Source organism: Erinaceus europaeus, chromosome 2 (genome assembly GCF_950295315.1).
Source record: "Erinaceus europaeus chromosome 2, mEriEur2.1, whole genome shotgun sequence".
Lineage (NCBI taxonomy): Eukaryota > Metazoa > Chordata > Mammalia > Eulipotyphla > Erinaceidae > Erinaceus > Erinaceus europaeus.
In genome coordinates, this window is record NC_080163.1 from 97835187 (window position 1) to 97858517 (window position 23331).

General features: G+C 35.4%; 1 protein-coding gene across 1 annotated transcript; it reads left to right on the plus strand.

The window, feature by feature from the left end:
• The first annotated feature begins 190 nt into the window (after positions 1–190).
• CEP44 (centrosomal protein 44) lies at positions 191–22451 on the plus strand. Its single transcript, XM_007523012.3, has 12 exons — positions 191–476; positions 5128–5175; positions 8265–8405; positions 9741–9888; positions 11974–12120; positions 12577–12699; positions 16140–16310; positions 17284–17490; positions 18515–18590; positions 20393–20517; positions 20771–20808; positions 21542–22451. Exons 3-12 carry the CDS (start codon positions 8317–8319, stop codon positions 21585–21587), a joined length of 1170 nt encoding a protein of 389 aa, XP_007523074.1. The 5' UTR covers positions 191–476; positions 5128–5175; positions 8265–8316; the 3' UTR covers positions 21588–22451.
• Positions 22452–23331: the final 880 nt, after the last annotated feature.

The following is a 23331-nucleotide window of genomic DNA, read 5'->3' on the forward strand; positions in this document are numbered from 1 at the left end:
TCATATGGCTCACTTAGCAGCCCGAACCTCTCAAAGCCTTCAGACTTGAAAGAATTCTAAATTGTAACTTAAAAATAGTCTGACTATTGAGAAGGCTCTCACCAGAATTAACCTTCCTGAGTGTCTGGCCCTATCATTGTGTGGAATCTGCTGCTAAAAATCTTGGCCTGTTGTGGAGTCGGTAGCTTTGAAGGTCCTGCCGCGGTGCGTGGCGGTCTCAGAGACCCACGGATACAAATACAAACGGTCGGCGCGAGACGGGGTCGCAGGTGCCCGCGGCTGTGCGCTGGCGCCTTGTCCCAGGAAGTCGGTGCTGGAAGCTGGGCCTTGGGGACCCTCGCTGTGAGCGTATGTTGTCTCCATTTCTGATCCTGCTGGCCTGGCGACTTTCGGCGCCCGTTGCTTTGCTGCGTTGCTGCTCTGCGGCGGGGTGAGCTCGGGGAAGCAGGCGGAGCGGCACCGCCGGCTGGATTCAGGTAGAGTCTCCCCACTGCCTTCGGTCTCGGCCGTGTCAGCCCTTGGAGTCCAGAATGTTCTTGGTGGAGGAGGAGGAGGAGGAGAAGGAGGTGGTGGTGGTGGTTTCCTATTGTCTTTTGATAACCAGTTAGGTCGGGCTGGTCCTGTCTGGTTTAGAATCAGGACTGTTACAGACAGACTGATCCTTCTGGGATCTGATTCCCTTCTATTTGATCACCCACTGATTTCCTCCTGTTAGGTCCTACATTTGGTTTCTACCCATTTCCACATATTAGATCATCCGATCTGGTCCCGCTCCTCTGAAATACTGACTCCAGGGAAGAGATGGAAGTAGTTTATGTCTCTCTTGTTTGCATTTTTCGAGATGGAAGTAGTTTATGTCTCTCTTGTTTGCATTTCTCTCCTGTTTGCACTTGTATCTTTACCTTCCTAGAGGACTACAGATTTTTTTTCTTCACTAAGGAAGTCAGTCTTGAACATTTAATTCTGCAAATATGTTTGTAGTGGACTGTCCCCCCCCCCCAAGTTGTCCATAAATCTCTTTGCAATCATATTTGTGAACCCAGCAGGCTCACCGAAAGCTATATTTTTCCTTATACACCCCCACTCCGTACATACTTTTCTCAGTGTTTTCTTTTTACCAGTCCTTTCTCCTTATCTCTTAACAGTGTATTTCCACAATAACGTTCGCGGAAAAATTAACATATTTAATATTATATAACTCTGTTTCCTATTTTGGATACATGGTACTGACATATTAACCAGTATTCTGAGTTATGCCGACGACCGACCACAGAAATCGTTGCATTGTAATTGCTTTATTCTGGACAAAAATTACTCTTAAGTCCATTAATAAGAATCATTTAATGACAGACATCTAGTAGCAATGAGATGGAAAATCATAAGTTGCTATGGCATGCAATTTCCATGAAATTCATATAATAAATTTAGTTGGGCAGAACTGACTTTCAGAGAGAGCTTTCTGGAGGGCACTAGGAAACAAAAATGAGACCATTTTGATGGTTGAGCCAATTTGCAAAGTAAGTATACCTCCTTTTAATTTCCTTTGATAGGGTTTATAAAGTAAAAATAATAGTGTTTTTAAAAGTAAGTTATTGGGAGATGGGCGGTAGCACAGCGGGTTAAGTGCACAAAGCGCAAGGATGGCTTAAGGATCCCGGTTCAAGGCCCGGCTCCCCACTTGCAGGGGAGTCGTTTCACAGGCGGTGAAGCAGGTCTGCAGGTGTCTATCTTTATCTCCCACTCTCTGTCTTCCCCTCCTCTCTCGATTTTTCACTGTCCTATCCAACAACAATGACATCAATAACAACAACAATAATAACTGCAACAATAAAACAAGGGCAACAAAAGGGGATGAATAAGTATTAAAAAATAGATAAATTAATTTTTTTAAAGTAAGTTATTGTTCATCTCTAAAAGTGTATCTAAGAATAGTACAGGGTAGAAGAAATAACTTGCTCATCAAGGTGTAAGCAGTAGCTATAATGTTTTTTTGTCTTGTAATATACTTTTTATCCTTTTATTTTTCTATCCTGTTTTATTCTTTATCTCCTTCACATACAGATTTCAAGCTCTGCTTATATCTTACTCTTCAAAATAATTATCCTACTGGTACTGAAGAGGATGTGTTCCAGGGACATACTTTGTTATCAGAAGTCTCATTGCCAGAGGTAGAGATGAGATATGAGACTTTGAAATATTTGAAGATTTAAGAGAGAGATGGAAAGATACCAGGAACTGTTAAATAAAATAAATTACATTTTCTATAAATACAGAATTTGGAAGGATTAAAGAAAATCTATGGGAAGGGAAGCAATTATAAATCTGCTAAAATAGATAGACCTGGAACTTTAAACAAGCTCAGTCAGACCTACTATAGTGGTTCATGTCACCACCCAAGAACAAAGTTTCTGCTGTCATAGCCAGATCAGTCCTGTCTTCAGTTTGTCCAGGAAAGTTAACACTGATCTTGGGAAATTAACACTGACCACTGCCACATCTCTCTACCCCTCAGTCATCGAAAAAGATGTTTTAAGAAAAGCTTCCTTTTCTGGCCAGAATTTATTTTTATTTTTATTTATAAAATGGAAACTGACAAAACCATAGGATAAGAGGGGGACAACTTCACACAATTCCCACCACCAGAACTCCATATCCCATCTCCTCCCCTGATAGCTTTCCTATTCTTTATCCCTCTGGGAGTATGGACCCAAGATCATTGTGGGATGCAGAAGGTGGAAGGTCTGGCTTTGGAATTGCTTCCCCGCTGAACATAGGTGTTGACAGGTGGATCCATACTCCCACCCTGTGTCTCTTTCCTTTTCTGGGGAAGTGGGGCTCCAGGACACATTGGTGGGGTCATCTGCCCAGGGAAGTCCGGTTGGCATCACAGTAGTTAGTATCTGGAACCTGGTGGCTGAAAGAAGAGTTAATATATAAAGCCAAACAAATTGTTGATTAATCATGAACCTAAAGGCTGTAGTATTGCAGATGAATATTTGGGATTTAGTATTTCTGTTTTGGAAATAGCTAGGAGGTCTATTTTAGGTATATTTCAAAGGGCCCATGACATTTTTTGTATTTGCCTGAATCTGACATCTGATATGCTGGTGGACCCAAGTTACTGTCTGGGGAGATGATGTCATGGATGAAAAAGGAACAGAAAGCTAGATCAGGGAAGAGAGTAGCTCCCAAATATGGGAATGGTGTATACATATTGTTGACTGTAGACTCCACATCGATTTGATCTGATCTTGGGCCCATATTAAGCTGAGGGGCCTATGTGACCTCTGCATCCCTGTAAATCTGAGCTCACATTCTGTGGTCATGAGTAGAAACATTCCAAGCTGCCCCACTTTCAGAACCCATCTTCTTCAGGTGAAACTTAGAGTATATTGTTCAGCCTCCTTTTGGAGGATGGAATATTTTCTACTGTTGTTGATCCACATTGAGGGCAAGGTCCTATGGGGGCCCACAAAAGGGTCCATTATGTTGTTCCTGTTGGAGATGACCAGTGACAACAGAGAGTGGGATCTATTTGAGGTCTAGGCCCATCGTGTCTGTGTGGGAATCCCTGGACTCCCTAAGGACCAAGCTAATGGGGTCTGGCCAGAATTTTGTGTAATCTGAATTTAGCATCACTTCTTTTTCAAGTTATGTCCCATTTGGTAAACTTCTAAAATTTCCTTTACTGAAAAAAAGTGCTGTGCAGTTTCAGCTAATAGTTGTCAATCCTTACCAAAACTCAAGATGGGATACTGCTCGGAAAAGTAATATGTGCTTTTGGTGGGGGAGATTGCATAATGGTTATGCAAGTAGACTCTAATGCCTGAGGCTCCAAGATCCCAGCTTTAGTCCCCCATATCATCATAAAGCCGGAGCTGAGCAGTGGTGTGGTAACAACAAAACACAAAACAAAACAACAACAAAAAAACAAGACAAAAAAAAAAGTAATGTGTAAGTAGTTGACAATATCAACTGAAACCCAAGAGGGATACTACTCAACAATGAAGATGAAGTATTTGCATTTGCAGCAGCATGGATGAATATAGAACATATTAAACTAAGTAAGATAAGCCAAAGACAAACACCACCTGATTTCACTCACATGCACAATATAGAGAAAACTGAAGAGGACAGCACAAACTCTTGGACTATAAGATCCATTAATTGTTAACCAGAGGTGCCCGGCTAGCCCGAGGGTGTTTCTTCCCTGGCACATGCTCTCTGGGTTGGAGAGAATTCCACCGGAGCCAACCTAAGCTGCTGCTTACTCAGCGATGCTGGAGAGGAACCGGGAACTCTCTTGGCTGAACGGGAACGCAGTGCAATGCTTTATTGATCAGAAAAACCTGCCCTTTATATCTTCTGAGACAGAAGTGGCAGGTGTGTGTGTGTGGGGGGGAAATGGGTAGGAGAGTGGGTGGAGAGAAGGAAAAGAGTGGGAAGATAGCAAACTTCCATGTAACTAGTGGGGATTAAACCAGTGCCCTGCAGGCAGGGCGGTTCTCAGACAGAACAATGATTATGTAAATAGACCACAACATCAAGGAATGGAGGGGGCGGGGTGAGCTTGCGTAATGCCCAACAAGAGGGAAAGGGAAAGATGGTGATAGGGATGTGTTGGGGGCTTAATTCAGGAGAAAGGGTATGCATAAGTTGATTTTAAATGCATCCATGTGAATCTGGTATAATGTTAAAATGAAATGATACAGCAGTTGCTTTTAAACCTATATGCAGTGTATGCAAGTATATCCAATAAATGTTTTTATTATGTTGATAATGGAGATAAGGCTTACATTAGGCAGTTACTATACTCCTAAAAAGGTGAAAGAGTACAGAATTGGATGATTAGGGGCTTAAAATAGAAAGTTTAAGGGACCTGGCAGTGGCACACTTCTCAGTTTCTCTGTCTCTATCCAGTAGTAAATAAATAAAATTTTTTAAAAAGTAAGCTTAATAAATTTAGGATTTTGCAAAGTGTTGGCCATCAGTTAAGCATAGATACAGAGAAGCTGTAGTAGAGGATTTGTGTCCTGAGAAACAGCTGCATTTTGACTAGTGGGAAAAGATGATGCTAACTTCTTCACATGATCTTTAAATTGCTTTGCTTTTTTTTTTTTTTTTCAGTGACTTCATTTTACAGGAGCCTTATTCCCAGAGAGTACATTATTCAAGGTATTTTATATTATCTTCCTTCTCTGAGGTTTTCATGGACAGTTAAAAGTAGTGCTTTTTCTCAAGCATGATCCCCGGTAGCACATGTACCAGGGTGATGCCTGATTCTTTCTCTCTCTTTCTATGTTTCTCATTAATAAATAAATAAATCTTTTTTAAAAAAAGTGCTTTTTATGTACTTTATAGAGCTTTGTCCGTCTAGTTGACGGGATTTATAATTCGGAACCGTTTAAGTCTTGAATATTGTTTGGCAGACCAGCATCTGGGCTACTTTATTCATATATATAAAGACAGACAAATGAAGTGAAAAACTGTAAGGTCAAGATTTATTTATTCTACCTGGATATCCAGTTGGCATAGTAGTATTTATTGATCAGATGAGATCAGTTGTGTTCAGGGTGGGGTGACCGTAGACAATACTATTTATTGAAAAAGAACATCCTTTCCCTCCCTTTTTTAAACTTTTATTAGTGACTTAATAATTGATGTACAAAATTATAAGGTAAGGGGTATAATTCTGCATTATTCTCACCACCAGAGTTCTGTATCCCCATTCCATCTATTAGAAGCTACAATAGTTTTCCCAAGGTTACAAATATGGATTGATTATTATTTCTATAACTGACTATATTGATATATTTTTCCCTATGGTTCTGCACTCTCTGCCCTCCCAAGTCACACCTACAACTATTATTACTTCAGAATGGTCTTGCTTTTTTTCCTCATCTCTCTCCAGAGCCTGATGGAGTTAGAAGAACATTCTTTCTCTATAACTACTCAGCACCAACTTTGCAATAAATCTCACATTCTATATAGCTACCGTCTGTTATTTTTTTAATACATTAGATTCAAGCCCAACCCCAACCACACTGCAGAAGCTTCAGTGCTTTGGTGTCATTTCTTCTTCCTCTCTGTCTGTGCATCTCTGTCTGTCTTTTCTATGTGAAAAAGCTGACCAGGAGTAAGTGGATAAAATAAAAAGACCAATAAGTGATTGGTGATTGCATCATAAAATGTTCATCTTTGTAAGGACTTGCCAAGGTGGCTAGATATTCTCAGTGGTAGAGTATATATTTCACATAGATGAGATCCCTTTAGTTTGATCTCTGATACTGGTGGCACAGTGGATAAAAGTGTTGAACTCTCAATTGAACTCTCAGGTGTGAGGTCATGAATTTGATTCCTAGCATCACATGTAGTAGAGTGATGTTCTGGTTCTCTCTCACTGTCTTTATTAAATAAATAAATACATACAACTTTATAAAATATTTAAAAAGAAGAATCTTCCAGTCTTCCAAAATGACTACACCATTTGCATTCCTGTCACCATTCTTCCATATCCTCGTATGCATATAATAGCATTGGGTTTTTTATTTTAGCCACTATAATAGGTATGTAGTGGTATTTCTTTCTCTGTGTGTGTCGTTTATTATTATTATTATTATTATTATTATTATTATTATTGTTATTTGCAATTACTTAATGACATGGTGTTGAAAATTTTTTACTAGATGCTTATTTGACAAGTGTAAACCTTTTGGTGAGATATTTAGTGTAGTTCTAATTGGGTCATATTCTGACTTTTAAATTTAAAAATTCTTTGTATAATTTGGGATTGAGTCTTTTATTTTTCTTTCTAATTTTTTTAAAAAAATATTAGTGACTTAATAATGATTAACAAGTTTGTAAAATAAAGGGGTACAATTCCATACAGTTCCTACAGTCAGAGTTCCATGTCTCATCCCCTCCATTGGAAGCTCTCCTATTCTTTATCCCTCTGGAAGTATGGAGTAAAATTCTTTATGGGGTACAGAAAGTGGGAGGTCTGGCTACTGCAGTTATTTCTCTGCTGGACATGAACATTGGCAGATTAGGGATCAAGTCTTTTATCCAATGTGTGTTTTGTAAATATTCTCTCTCTCTGGCTTATCTATTGTAACAGTGTCTTTTTAGAATATAAATTTTTAGTGAAATCTAACCCATCAATTTTCTGTTTCCTAGCTTGTGCTCTGATATGATATAAAACCCATTGCTAAACCCAATGAAGCTGACTGTTAGTTTTTCTTATTCAGTTATGTGTATTGGGATTGGAAAGGTAGAGAAAGTAGAAATCTTGGATTTAGCAGCTCTATATGTAGACTTTAATCATTCTAATTTCAACTCCCCTAGACTTAGCTTTTCAGCAGTATCAGGGGTGCCTTATTTCTGAGCCTATTTCATTGTGTTTGGTTACCTCCTAAGTAGGTGTGTGAGTTGTCTGTCCTTGTGTTAGTTTGATTACCATCCATATATCTGTCTTCCATATTATAATTTTATATTGATTCTACATCTTGCACCTGGAATCCTTTATAATAAAGTTTTCTTTGCCTTAGTGGGTTTGGAAGGTTTTTAATAATTTGCTTTCATTTTAATGAAATGAAGAACCAAGAAAAGTAAATAATGAAGAACTAAGCAGTGGTATACCCAGATGCGTGCACAAGGACCCTGGCTTAAGCTCTCAGTCCCCATCTGCAAGGTGGAAACTTCATGATTAGTGATTCATTGTTGTAGGTGTTTCTCTGTCTCCCCCTCTTTATCCAATTTCTGTCCTATCAAAAAAGTTAGTTACTTTAATTTACCATATTTAATGAGCTGAACCCTGAAGTTTTTTTGAAAAATATTTTTTTATATTAACCAAAACGGCCTGATTGACAATGCTGTAAGGTCAGAATCCTGGGAATAATGACTACATCTGTGATAAATTTTATTGTTTCTTTTTTAATGATTTTATTAAAACCCCAACATGTAACCAAAGTAATTATTGAGAGAAACAATTTCAGAGAGTTAAGTCTTTACAAATGGTAAAGAAAAAATACTGGGGAAGATAGTTGAGATAAATAGAATTGGTGCTCTAAAAAAGTTGTATTATGATTACTAGTTCAGCCAATAATACATTATGTCCTGTTTATAATGTAGGGGAAGAAAAAGTCAGGCAACCACATAGAAAAATAAATGAGTAGTACCTATAAAAGTTGTAGTAATGTATATGAGAGAAACTTTAAAAATATACAGACATAACCAGGCTTTTTTTTTCTTCTTTGTTTTTCTAGGTAAAAAAAATTTGATTATTTCAACAGCTGGAACTGACTGTAATGTTAAATAATGGCAACAGGTGACTTAAAAAGAAGCTTACGGAACCTAGAACAAGTGCTTCGCTTGCTGAATTATCCTAAAGAGGTGGATTGTGTAGGGTAAGCTGAAGTATCAATTTATTTGTATTATTTTTGGTAATAGTTTGAGATAATATTTGACATGGAGAAAGCATGTATTTCTATCTAAATACAGATAGAAATTTTATTTATTATTATTATTTTTTAAGATTTTACTTATTTATGAGAAAGATAGGAGGAGAGAGAAAGAACCAGACATCACCCCGGCACATTTGCCGCAGGGATCGAACTCCGAACCTCGTGCTTGAGAGTTCAAAGCTTTGTCACTGCGCCACCTCCTGGACCACTAGTTAGAAATTTTATCTAGGTTTCATATGCATGTACAAACTATTGTATTTACTGTTGAATGTAAAACATTAATTTCCCAATAAAGAAATAAAAAAAAAAAAAAGAAATTTTATCTAGGTCTCTTTTAATTTGAGTACACCCATAGCTAGAGTTGTGCCTGGTACATGTTAGGAGATAACTAGATCTTTATTTAATAAATGATCTTTGAAATACAAGTTCAAATACAACTTATGTTCAAGTAGTAGAGTGAAACTTAGTTAAACTGACTACTAAGCTGAATCTTGAAGTAACAGGCTTTTTATATAAAATTCGCTATTTGGGCTGGGTGATGGTTCAGCTGGTTGAGCTCACACATAATATGCAAGGACCCAGGCTCAAGTCTCCAGTCCCTACCTGCAGAGGGAAGATTCATGAATGGTAAAGCAGGGCTACAAGTCACTCCCTCTTTCTTTCTTTCTTTCTTTCTTTCTTTCTTTCTTTCTTTCTTTCTTTCTTTCTTTCCCTCTCTCTCTCTTTCTTTCTTTCTTTCTTTCTTTCTTTCTTTCTTTCTTTCTTTCTTTCTTTCTTTCTTTCTCTCCCTCTCTCCCTGTGCCCCACTTTCTAAATTTCTCTCTGTCCTACCAAATCATGTCTCAGTAGATGTCTGTTTTTCTGCCTTGTTTTTCTCATCTGTAAACTTACAGTCATAAATATTTTCCCTTTTTAGGTTTATAGTTAAAGAAAAAAAGTGCAGGGATTTAGCAAATGTGTTTATAACTATGTATTTGAATCCTGTAAGGTGGCACATTCCTTTTACTAGTAGAGGGCAAGGAACTAGATTGAGTAAAGTTTGATTTGGAAAATTGATAAGTACTGTGACAAATAGATTGTTAGTACTATTTCATACTTATTTGGCTAGGTTAGAATAGGGATGAAATCTAATCAAACTTGTAGTTATAAAGGGTCAAATGATTACTATGGCTACAGTGTGAACTTACAAATGACTGAGGACATTTCTTCTGTTCCCCTGATTATCCAGTTTTGTGAACTCATACTCACTAGAAACTTTTTACATTTCTTTCCTAACAGCTTGATAAAGGGAGATACAGCAGCATGTTTGCCCATCATCAGCTACTCCCTTACCTCGTATTCACCTTATATAGCGGAACTTCTGATGGAATCCAATATAGAGCTCATAGCCAAGAATGACTTGCGCTTTATAGATACCGTCTACAAGGTATTTTTCTCTTATGAAACAGTAATTGTTTTAAAGTCATTTGAACTTTTCTTTTTTTCATTTAGTGTTTGCTTGTAATTTCTTAAAAATGTGTAGTACAGAGAGTTGTCAGTATTTTCGTGTGCCTTTATCTTGTACATGCAGTTCCTGTTGCATTCAAGATGTTTTTAGGCTTGCTTACTTTTCTTACAAATGCTACAACTAGTGGCATTTGTTTTCAGTTATCTATTCTTTTAAGACCATGTGTTAGTAAAATTCAGTATGCTACAAAAGTTTAGTTAGGCCAGCAAGATAGTTCACTTGGGTAGTGTGTCTGTTTCATCGTAGACATGATCCATGAGCCCCAGCCCAAAAGCACTGGAGGAAACTATGGTCTCTTTGTCTCTCTGTGTCTCCTTGTGTCTCCCATTCTATTTCCATTCTGTCTGAATAAGTCAGCCTGGAGTGGTGAAGCCGTGGCACTGACAAGAAAACAAACAAAAACTTTAAAATCCCTGTTTTATCAATTGCGGGTCTACCTAAACAGAAGATTTGACTTGTTAAATGGGTTTTATTATTTTATTTCTAAACAGTTTGAGAAGACTATAGTACTTGAGAAAAATTAATGAGTTAAGTAGAGTTTTTCAAAATCAAAAATGAAATTAAATTTAGTACTCATGTAATACAGGTATAGATATTACCATACTGTAAGATACTTGGTCTTGAGCTGCCAAAATAACTCTCTTGGATAGTGCACTTGCTTTGTCATGCACAGGACCTGGGTTGAAGCATACCTTCACCATAATGGAGGCTATGAAGTTGTGCTATCTTTCACTCCCTGTCTTTGCCACTCTTCATCTTTCTGGGGAAAAACAATAACAGCAACAAACCTAACTACCTGACTCAGAGTGGTGAAACCCCAGTGATTACAAAAAAGAAAAAAAAAAAAAACAGTTGTAGTGCTTTTTTTAAAATTTTTTTTAATATTTATTTTATTTATTTATTCCCTTTTGTTGCCCTTGTTGTTTTATTGTTGTAGTTATTATTGTTGTTGTCGTTGTTGGATAGGACAGAGAGAAATGGAGAGAGGAGGGGAAGACAGAGAGGGGGAGAGAAAGATAGACACCTGCAGACCTGCTTCACCGCCTGTGAAACGACCCCCCTGCAGGTGGGGAGCTGGGGTTCGAACCGGGATCCTTATGCTGGTCCTTGTGCTTTGCGCCACCTGCGCTTAACCCGCTGCGCTACTGCCTGACTCCCATTTTTTTTTTTTTTATCATGACTTCTCTACCCCCAGGTAAACATCTTCATTCAGAGAGAGAAAGTAGGAGAGAGAATAGAGAGACACTATAGCATCATAGCTTCCTCCAGTGCCTTGTTACTGCCTCAAGGTATAGGGCTCAAACCCAAGTCACACATATAGCGAAGTCTGCATTTTACCCAGTGATCTGTATCTCCAGCCCCTTCATTCCTTCATAATGATAACTGGGTCAATTAAATATAGCTTCTATATAGAGAATCTCTCTTTACATTTTCAGTCCTTCGTCTCTCATCACAGAAAGTATCCTTGGAAGCCTAACAGGCACTTCTGAGAAATCTTAGAATACCAGAGTAGGTTTTGAAAACTACTAGTCTGTTTCTCTTGTTTCACAAATGAGAAATTGAGACTCAGTGGTTTATTGAATGGTCTAAAATTTTTTGGGGTGGAAAATAATAAGCAAGTGGAACTATGGTTATCTGACACCTGGTATGGTTTTTTTTGTTTGGTTGGTTGGTTTCTTTGTTTTTTTTGTTTTGTTTTTTTCCCTATCATGGGCTAAGGAGAGCCTGTTTGGATATTTGAACTTTTTTAATGATGAGCTTTCTTTTTTTTTCTCTTTGTAAAGTCATGTGCTTATCCTTTCCTATCTGTTTTCTGCCTAGATGGTTTTTTTTTTTACATAGTCATAACTCTCATACCATCTCCACAGATAATCTCTTTTGACTACTAGTTCATCATTGGTCCCTCCTTTAGTTCTCAAGGATGTGTTTTAGCTCTCATCAGATTGCCATTCCAGATTTTAATAAATAATTGTTTCTTTTTATGTTTACCTGCCCTGTTTATAGCTTCTTCGTGACAAATTTAATTACAAACCAATTTTGACAAAAAAGCAATTTATCCAGTGTGGATTTGCAGAATGGAAAATCCAAATCATTTGTGATATTTTAAATTGTGTGATGAAAAAACACAAGGAGTTGAGTAATGCTGAGAAGGTAAATATATGAATAGATTTGAATGCTAATGATACTAATTAGCCCCAACAATTTAATATGAAGAATTAATACTCCAGTCAAAAAATTAGTGTACATCACAGTTACTGCATTTCTTATAATAGATATGGGTAACATGAAGAATTAATACTCCAGTCAAAAAATTAGTGTACATCACAGTTACTGCATTACTTATAATAGATATGGGTAACTTTTTCATGTTTGTTGTTTGCTTTAAATACTCACCACTGGTTTTTATACACTTGTGACTGGGAGCTACTATTTGTAAGCTAGAATTTCAAACATAATTCATACGTTCACTTAGTTTTCAGAATGTTGTCTTGATAGACTCATTTTGTAAGTTATATTATATATGAAAGTTTTTATGATAATAATGGAACTTGTATATACAACTGTCATGTAAAATTTATTATGTTTACATTACTTTTTTTTCTTAAGACTCCATCACAGCAAAGAAAGAAAATTAATTCTAATAAGTCAGAATCTTCTATAAGTAGTGATAAACTATCCACAGAGTCGGTTGGCATTGACATCACTGGCAGGTTTATGACTTCAGGAAAGGTAGGAAAATACCAAGAAAATGTGTCATGATAATTATAAATTAGTTAATTTATCCACTGTACAAAGTCCATGTTTCTTACTAGCATGTAGTAAGACATTCTAGTCAGGCGTTAGAATGTGTAATGTTATTTTATTGGGGGTGTGTTAATGGATTATGGTACAGTTATTGGCACATGGATACAATCTCTCATATCCCTGTGTTAAAAACACTCTCACTTCAATATGATGATGGAAGACAAATCTGAGTTGAGAGTATAAAGATTTGTATGCCATGGATTTTCTAGGGCAACATTCTTGGTTTTAAGAAGAGGATGTAAGGCCAGGGAAATGTTACTCTGGTTATGCAAAAGAATTTCATGCCTGAGACTCTGAAGTACCAAGTTCAGTTCTGAGCACCACCATAAGCCACAACTGAGTAGAGCTTTGGTAAAATGAAGAAATATAAAATTTGAATAAGAATTCTCTTTATATTTTTAATTGCTCTATTATTTCCATAGACATTAGTAATTATTTAGACAGATGATACTCTAGAACTATGAACATTTATTCTTAAGTTTCTCTTCTTCCTAGAACATAAGAATATGTAAGGATTATGGGCAGGGAAGATAACATAATAACTGCAAAAATACTTTAGTGCCTGAAGCACCAAAGGTCCCAGGTCTATTCTCAGGCAGGCGGTAGTGCAGCGGGTTAAGCGCACATGGGCAAAGCGTTAGGACTGGTATAAAGATCATGGTTCCAGTCCCTGGCTCCCCACCTGCAGGGGGGTCGATTCACAAGCAGTGAAGCAGGTCTGCGGTTGTTTGTCTTTCTCTCCCCACTTACCCTACCCCCTTGTTGATTTCCCTTTGTCCTATCCAATAATAATGACAGCAATAACAACAATGATAACAACAGTGATATGCAACAAAAGGGAAAAAATAGCCTCTAGGATCAGTGGATTAATAGTGCAGGCACTGAACCCCAATGATAAACCTGGAGGCAAAAAAAAAGAAGGGGGACAAAGGAAAAGACTTCATATTTTAAATGGTAGGCTATGACAATTCATTTATCATTATGTTTATATTTAGTGGCTGCATTTACATTCAGTACATTGGTGTTTAGTTCATTATACATTTCTCTATCAATAGTTGTGAGTTATCTGATTATTGATAGTTCTCAGACCTAGAGTCTGGCTTTTAGTTAGTGTTTTGAATATTTTTTCTCTTGTGGATATCTCCCCTGACTTTGCTCCAAGCAACTGTGACTCAATGAATTCAATGTATAAGCTTTTCTACCTTGAAGGGAAATTGAAGCCAAAATATTATTTTTAACATGAATATACTTTCAACTAGCTTTCATCTGGGGCAAACTTTTCTGAGATTGAAGAATCGAACACTAGATGAATACAGTGTAATTAGATAAAAAGACGTCAATACTTTCTGACTGAGATTACTTATCCCCCCAAATAAATGAGTTTTATAGACAGAATCTATAAAATCATAGACTTTCATGTCTTTTTTTTTAAAAAAAAACAGGGTTTTTTATTTTAAGATAAATATGCTTACATTGGTTGCTTTTATATATTAAAATTTTATTTCATATACTATTTTTCTCCAAGTAATGAAATTTTATTTATTCCCTTTTGTTGCCCTTGTTTTATTGTTGTAGTTACTGATGTCGTTGGTGTTGGATAGGACAGAGAAAAATGGAGGAGGGGAAGACAGAGGGGGAGAGAAAGATAGACACCTGCACCTGCTCCACCCCCTGTGAAATGACTCCCCTGCAGGTGGGGAGGTGGGGGGCTTGACTCTGGTCCTTGCACTTTGCGCCATGTGCACTTAACCTGCTGTGCTACCGCCAGACTCCCCAGGAAATAATTTTAAAAGGCATACTCAGATTTCTGAAAAGGTACTTGTAGTACTCAAGCACTCTTGTTTTGTGCTAGTTGTTTTCTCAATTGCTGAAGTTATTTATATCTTGCTCTCTCCCTACCTAGAATTTGTATTTGATACTATCGTTTTTCTACCTTTACTGTGTTTAATACATGATTAGGTACACAGTTATACACTTATTACATCTGCGTTTACACAATTAATCAGTCTTCCCAGCCATAAAAGATGCCTTATTTCTAGACATTAAGCTTTTTTAATTTTCTTTTTTTTTATTGTATTTATTTTATTTTTGAGAGAGATGCATAGAGAGAAAGACAGAGAAACACCAGAGCACAGCTCAGCTCTCGCTTATGGTGGTGCTGGGGACTATACCTGGGACTATACCTGGGGACTATACCTGGGACTATCATGCCTGAGGCATGATAGTCTCTTTGCATTATCATTATGCTATCTACCTCCACCCCCCCACCCCTGCTTGTTTTAATTTTCTTCAAACAGAGTTTTCTTTGTTATTACCACAATTTTGTTACATCATATCTTTAAATTAAAAGAAAATTAGTTTTAGAAAAGTTGGAAGGGCTGGGAAGATAGCATAATGGTTATGCAAAAAGACTTTAATGCCTGTGGCAACAAAGGTCCCAGGTTCAATCTCCAGCACCACCTTAAGCCAAAGCTGAGTAGTGCTTTGGTTGAAAAAAAAAGAAAAGTTGGAGTTAGAAAGTACAATCCTTTATTAACAGGTAAAAGTTTAGTTAGTACTAAAGCAAATTGTCTGCTACCCCTGTGCCTTCTCTGGAATGCTTTCTGTGACTTCTGTGTTGTACGTATTAAGTTGTGTTAATGCCTACATGGGCCATCTGTAGAAGAGGAAGTAAACAGAAGTGCCCTGCATAGATTAACCTAATGGCTACTGTCAAAACTCATCCATTGATTGTTATTACACATCCTTAGAAGTGCTCTGGTTTGTTTAATAGAAAAAAAAAAAGTGCTAATGACTTCATCAATTTTAGCAACCAATAGTATCCCATAAAAAAATAAAATAAAGATGTGTATTCAAGTTCTTTACCCATTATATCAGAATGCTAATGAGTCCTACTCACACTATTGGTTCATGATTATGTATAAGTGACTTATGTGGTAAACCATGGAAAATAATTTTTTACTATAGAACATTTCAAACATTTTCAAAAGTATAGTTTCAGTTTTTGCAATTTATCAACTCTTTGCTAGTTGTGTTCCATGCCATTGTAACTACTTTTTTGTGACATATTTCCAACAAATCTGAAACATTTTTAAACAAAGTCCATACATCATTTGGTAGATATCTCAACATTTTTTTTCCTGAAATGTAATAATGCCTTTTAAAAAATCAAAACAAAAAAGTTTTGTCACCATACAAAAATATTTTGCAGTATTTGATATATACAAGAAAATACAAATGTACATACAAAATCATAGGCAGTAATTTAAACTTTTGTGAATCTTAAAGGGAAAGTAGGAGATCGGTCCTTTTTGCAGTTACTATGCGTGGTTAAAATAACTCCCAATACATTTTTCTCTATATAGAAGAAAGCTGTGGTGATCCGGCACCTGTATAATGAAGATGGTTGTAACATTCCTGAAGATACATTAAGTACAATAACAGATGTTAGTAGTGTATTTGATGTGTGTGACTTAAAGACTTCTGAAATACAAATTCCTGAAGTAAAAGTTCCTGTAACCATGCTTGAGCAACAGGTAAGAATTTTGAGCTCCTTTGAACAGATCCCAGTATTTCTTATCTTGATGTACATGACTGATTCTGCATGTTTAGTTTGGAGTTTTTCTAAGTTATTAATCATAACATAATAATCTTTGTTACTTAAGAGTCAAGAAGTTCTTCAGAAATTTGAGAAATATTTCTTATGTTTGAGACCCAAGGTTCTATCCCCAGCACTGGAGTGTGGGGTGGGGGGAGATGGAGACAGTCTTAGTGAATATTATTCAATGAGTATTATTTGGTGCTTATGTTTAAACTACTGGGTTGGATATTATGGCTAACACAAGTATAGATAAGACCTAGTGGTTGGCTTCTGGGACTCTACAACCAAAGTATTGTTATAAGAAGCTAGTTAGTGCTACTCTCAATTGTATGATCTGTTATTATTCTAAGAGCTTTATACATATTAACCTAGACAAATTAATCCTCACAAGAATCATGGAGTAGGTACTGTTGTTATCTCTTATTTGCAAAACTGTTTTTTGTTTTCTTGTTTATTTTGTTTTTAAGATTTCTTTTCATGAGAGAGACCAGAGCAATATTTAGCTCTGGTATATTGTAGAACAACTGGACATCGAACCTGGCACTTCCAGGACCTCAGACATATACATCTGATGTGCTACTGCTATACTATCTCCATAACTCTTAATCTCTCTCTTTTTTCAAATCATTTTATGGAGGGGGGTTAATGATTTACAGTACAGTTGCTGGCACATGGACATAGTTTCTTGTATTCTTGTAGGTGTCTGCTCACCCTTTTCACCAAATTGAGTCATTTGGTCAGGGATCTCAGCCAGTTTAAGTGTCAAGCAGTCTGCTTGTTCAGATAATACGCAAAACTCTCATGGTGTACTTGTACTTGAAACTATTGTGATTTTGGAAATGGGAATACATTGATTTATAAAGGAGTTTGAGTTTGTGAATTATTATAGAATATTTTTATCATTTTAGGATATGAAAGTTAATCCTGAGATCACAGCATTACAGACTATGCTCATCGAATGCCAAGAGAAGCTCAAGAAATTGACTTATATAGAGAGTAGATTAGATTCTTTAGAAGAAAAAATGAAAGGAAATGTATTGATTAATGAAAAATCCTGGACTAATCTTTTAAGTCGTCTCACGCTTCTTGAAACAGAATTGCTCTTGTTCAAAAAGGTAATTAGTCAACATTTATAAAATATTTTTGGTAAGGTAGGGGTAAACAGAATTACGGTTATATAAAGAGACTCTCATGCTTGAGGCTTTGAATTCCCTGGTTCAGTTCCCCACACTAGCATATGCCAGAGCTAAGCAGTGCTCTGGTAAAAATAGTCTTAGGTACAATAAAGTATTTCTTTTATTCATTCTTAATGTGTATTATTTTAGAAATCCCAAGTAGTGGCAAGTGTTTAGTTGGAATGAAGTCCTGTTTATGTATAGCTTGTTTTCTTATTCTGCCTATTGCTGTCTTTATCATGTAAGATAATCTGACAAACTTGTATATGGATTTTTCAGAGCTGCTAATACTTGAAGTACTTTAAAAAAATGAGGTAGAACAGTATTTAATTTATGAAAAGCTTGAACTTATATCTTTCAATAATAAAAATGAACTCTTTTTGTAAGTTGAAGAAAAGGAGAAATTGGCAGGAGAGGAAAATTTTAAGTTATAAACTATTTATTGGGACCAGGTAGTGGCGCACCTGGCTAAGCACACACCTTACAGTGCTTAAGGACCCAGGTTCAAGCCCCTTGTCCCCACCTTCAGGGGAGAGAGCTCCACGAGTGGTGAAGTAGAGCTGCAGGTATCTCTCTCTACCTCTCTGTTTCCCCCCTCAATTTCTCGCTGTCTCTGTCCAATAATAAATAATATTGTAGATAAAAAATAACTATTTCAATAAAAGTAAAGTTTCATAGAAACTTTCAAAATACATTATTGCCTTATCAAATCTTAGATATGTGATTCTTAATTTGCTGATGATCTTCATTTCTAGTTTTAATCTATTTTTCTAGATAAATCTTAAAATATTTGCTCTCACATTGAAAGATAATTTCTTATGTATAGTATAGGAATATGTGTTACAGTATAAATATCATAGTTAAAACATTTTAGAGTTTATCATGTCATTATTATGTTATGCTTAGCTATAGTAAGGGTATAAAATGAAATTTTTTTTTTTAACTTTAAACTGCATTATTGGAGAATGATGAATCTATGAAGTTTAATGAAATTCAGGAAGACTGTACGTCTAGTGGTGATATGGAAAATCACATGTCTGGTAAGTTCTTAGGCTACTGATAATAGTGATCTGATAGAGTGTTCAGAGAACATACTTTTATGGGTTATTTGTTAATCGTGATATTCCCAAAGTTTATTGTCAGAAACTTACCAAGCTTCCAGGAACATACAGTGAATCGAGGACTGCTAAATTAGCCAATTTACATAATTTGTCTGACATAGTCCTTGAATAATTCCAATGTATAAAACTGCAAGATTTTGGAGCTGTTCTACTCTTTTACTTGCTAAGTGTTCTAGAATAATAAAAGTGGGTCTCTTAAATTTCTAAGTGTAACTTTATAGTTTCTATATGTATGAGTAGCATTAGTAAGACAGAAGAGACTGACTCCATGAGAGATGAAAGTGAAAGTCTCTTGTTTTAGCCTTTTTTTCTTTTTTTTAAGTTGTCACCAGGGTTATCACTAGGACTTCTCTGGCAGCCTTTTCTTTTGTAGAGACAGAAAGAAATTGTGAGGGAATGGGGAAACAGAGAAAAAAGGAAGACACTTGCAGCACAACTTCGCTTCACTACTTTGCTTCTCTCCTGTAGGTGATGACTGGGGACTTGAGCCTGGGTCCTTCTGATAATTAATATGTGCACTCAACCAGGTGTGCCTCCAGCTGGCCCCTTGTTGTAGTTTTCATGCTAGTATTTCTTCCTTAGTTGAGGTTGTCTGTGAAAGCTTAAGGATAAAACTGTCTTGGCTGGGAGTATGGATCCACCTGTCAACGTCCACGTTCAGCAGGGAAACAGTTACAGAAGCCAGACTTTCTACTTTCTGCACCCCATAATGCTTCTGGGTCCATACTCCCAGAGGGTTAAAGAATAGGAAAGCTACCCCCCAATGTGTCCTGGAGCACTGCTTCCCCAGAGACCCACCCTACTAGGGAAAGAGAGAGGCAGACTGTTAGTATGGACCAACCAGTCAACGTCCATGTTCAGCAGAGAAGCAATTACAGAAGCCAGACCTTCCACCTTTTGCAACCCACGATGACCTTGGGTCCATACTCCCAGAGGGATAAAGAATGGGAAAGCTATCAGGAGAGGGGATGGGATATGGAGATCTGGTGGTGGGAATTGTGTGGAGTTGTACCCCTCCTAGCCTACAGTTTTATTAATGTCTCCCTTTTTAAATTAAAAAAATATATAGGAAAGCTATCAGGGGAGGGGATGGGATATAGAGATCTGGTGGTGGGAATTGTACCCATCTTATCCTATGGTCTTGTCAGTGTTTCCATTTTATAAATAAATAAATAATAAAACTGTCTTTATGTAAATCAAATATTTTTTTTGCAGCCACATATATAATCACTGTAACAGTTCTTAAGAGTTGATTTAGCAGCAGCATATCTTATCTGCAGTGTTCTGTAATGTAGAGAGTAGCTATCATTTCGTTAAATGAATAATTTCAGGTTTGTGGAAATACCAATATACTTGTTTGCTTAGGAAAAGAACCCTGTGGACCTTAAAATTTAAACATAATATTTCTCATATGCATCAACTCTGAATACACTTTCTAAAACTTAAATATATATCTGTATTTTAATAATCCATATTTAATAATTATTTTAATAAGTTTAATATTTTAATAATGGTTACTGCTATTTAAAGAAAGTATATTGAGTAATAAGCTGATATTTCAATAATTAACATGCATGTTTGGCTGATTATGATAAAAATACTGCCTTTTAAAATTTTTTATTGGTAAAGTTTAATATCTAGATCTCTCCACATGTACATTATTAGATATTTGCTCCCACTGTGAAAGGAATAAATAACCTTAAAATTTAATTTCTTTACAGATAAGATCAACAAAGAGGAGAGGCAAATAAATATTCCTCTGTCCTCTGGTTATAATACAGTTTCATCATCTTCAACTTCCAGAAACTCAGCTATTACATACTATGGTTTGAAAGACATTTCAGAGGTAAGAGAAACTGGCAACTACTTAATTGATTTTCTTTCTAAGGTTAAGAAAACAAGTGAGCATTAGATTTCGCTGTAGATCCAATGAGAGAAAAATAGTGAAACTGTATAAATCTTAATCTCTCATAAAAATCCTTTACTATAAGTGAATAATATTTAGTGCAATGTTTTTTGACTGTTTTGTCTACTCATGGCCCATCTTTAATGTTTTACTTTAAGAAATTGGCTAAATTTGTTGTTTTTTTAAATTAAAGGAAACAACAGTCCAGAAAATGGAAAGGATGAAAAAAATGTAAGTAACAGAAAGGGGCAACAAAAATTCATTTCTCTGTAGGGAATTGTATTGGATTACTGTATAGATAGAATGTGCATATGTGTTTCAAACCTTAAAAGTCTCTCAGTCAGGTATGGGATTTCCTTCAGGACTTTAGTGGATAATCAGTTCACAGTTTTTGAGATGTTTTTCAGATGAGTCACTTTTTTGGTTTCCAAATGATGCTAAAAATTGTTAATAGAATTAATTGCAGATTAAATAGTGCAGCGATAGTTTTTTTTACTGTCAGTCAAAAGTATTTTTGATAGTTGATTTTATCATAATGTTTATAAATATATGTATGTGGATGGTTTGGAGACATTTTAAGTATTATGGTATTAAGTATTTTTAGTAATACTAAAAGTGATACTTTTATCTAGGGAAAATGTGAAATTACACATTTTTTTCAAAAAGCAGTTGGAAGGAAATATCAAATGAAATTTATAAGGTTGTTATGTAGTTTACTATTTCAAAGTACTATAATTACTTATTTGAAATGTGAATACTGAAAAAATGTATTCTCCAAGAATAAACATTCATAATTGATTCTTTTTCTGTCCTCTGGCCATAGTAAAATTAATTTATTATTATTAACTCCACCTGTAAGAAAAAAAAGTTGCAATTTATTTTAAGCTAAAAACATAATTATAACAGTCCTCTACCTTGTTACCAGTTATTACCTAACATATATTATTTATCTATTACATTTCAGGTTTGAAGAAACTGCAGAATTACTGGGATGTCCAAAATACTTATAGAATTTTCTTCACATGCTTTTCTAGGACTTTTACTTCTGTACATGTTGTATATTTTAAGATTTCATTATACAATATTAATATACCATAATGTTTTTATTAAGAATTTGAATTCCATTTGCAATGTGAATTTTTTATTCAGTATTGCATACTTAAATACTTTTTTGTGCTATGATTAGACTGCTTAACTTCGTTCTGCTATTTTTTTTTTTTTTTTCAGAAAAGTCTGCATATGAGTACTTTTCTTTCACAGAGTGAAGTCATTACAGCACTATAGTTTTCTGTTGACATTTGTTGGCAGTGTGCTAAGTAATACGTTTTTTAAAGTACAGATTTGAGGACCATGGTTTACGTCCTGTTGGAAACATTCCAGCTGGGACTTGGATATTGTCCCCAGGAGGCTTTCCTACATACTGTCTTGCAATCTGCACTGACAAATATGTTGTAATGAGAAGTTAAAACTGGTCATTGAAAATTCAATTAAACATGCAGCTATTTCATTCTTAGTCAAAAGACAATATATTTTTGGTTAACACTGAGAAAGTAAGGGATTGATTTACCTTTTGTAGTTGAAAGCAGGTCAAAACTTCACTGTTAAAAATGTGTTGAGTTTTTTTAGTGCTTTATTCTGGAACATATTTTAAGATCTGAAGTTCAGACCAAGATGGTGGGTACTCAGTATTACAGGATATGCAGCGAGGTTTTTTTTTTTTTGGTTTTTTGTTTTCTCTTAAATGATGGGACATCATGCATCATGTATTTTTTCTGGAGAGAAAAAGCATGAGATGAAGAATCAAGAAAAAATGAAATTCAGTTTTAAATTACATTCTTTTAAGCTTTATAAATAAAACATTTTAATACTAGTAATCTTAACTTGATTTCATCATTTGAAAAGAAAAGTGTGTTTGTATTAGTACATGGGTAATCTGTTTGTATCTTATATATTTAAAATAGATTTATGAATTTATACTTGTTACATGAAACATTGTTGTAATTCAAAGTAGAAACAGTTTTCAAGTGACTTAGAATTTTGAATTTAGTATATCCAGTATTTATAGTGCTGATAAATACAGTATAGTTTATTTTTTCAAGTACAAAAAAAGATAAAAAAATTAAGAAATAACAATAAGAAAGACAAAAAAAAAAAAAACTACTGTATTAACTAAAATATCAGTACCAGAATGGAATTATAGCACCATCTTGTGGTTGCCTTTATTAAAACATTCTCAAATGTTAGTATTTTGCCTTTTGTAAAATTCAATTTTAAAATGAAGTTTTTTTTATTATTATTTTTCTTGTGGAAGAAAAAAGAAAACTTTTTTTTCTTTTGATCCTCTCCCCTCCCCCATATAGACATAATTTACATCCAGATAGATATTTTGGAATATTTTTTTCTCTTTTCACTTGTTCTGTATTTTCTTTTTATTTTTTTAAAAACTTAGTGATTTAATAGTGATTTACAAGGTTATAAGATAATAGGGCTAGAGTTACAAACCATTCCCACCACCAAATTCCTGTCATTCCCCTGCCCCCAAATCCCCAGATACCACCTTAGTTTTCCCAAGGTCTTGAAGAATGGCTAACTACTCTCCTCCATTCATGTGCTTCAATTCTCTATATTTTGCATATGAATGAAACCATCTGATAGTTGCCCTCTACTTCCCCTCTTCACTAATTTAGATAGTGTGCAAAATATAAGTAGATGTTAAAATTATAGTAAAAAATGTCTTATATTGTCAAGTAGAAA

Coding starts and splice junctions, on each gene's coding strand:
- CEP44 (XM_007523012.3), top strand. CDS start 8,317: ATGGCAACAGGTGACTTAAAAAGAAGCTTACGGAACCTAGAACAAGTG. Junction 9,889..11,973: donor TTATAGATACCGTCTACAAG/GTATTTTTCTCT, acceptor CCCTGTTTATAG/CTTCTTCGTGACAAATTTAA. Junction 12,700..16,139: donor GGTTTATGACTTCAGGAAAG/GTAGGAAAATAC, acceptor TTCTCTATATAG/AAGAAAGCTGTGGTGATCCG.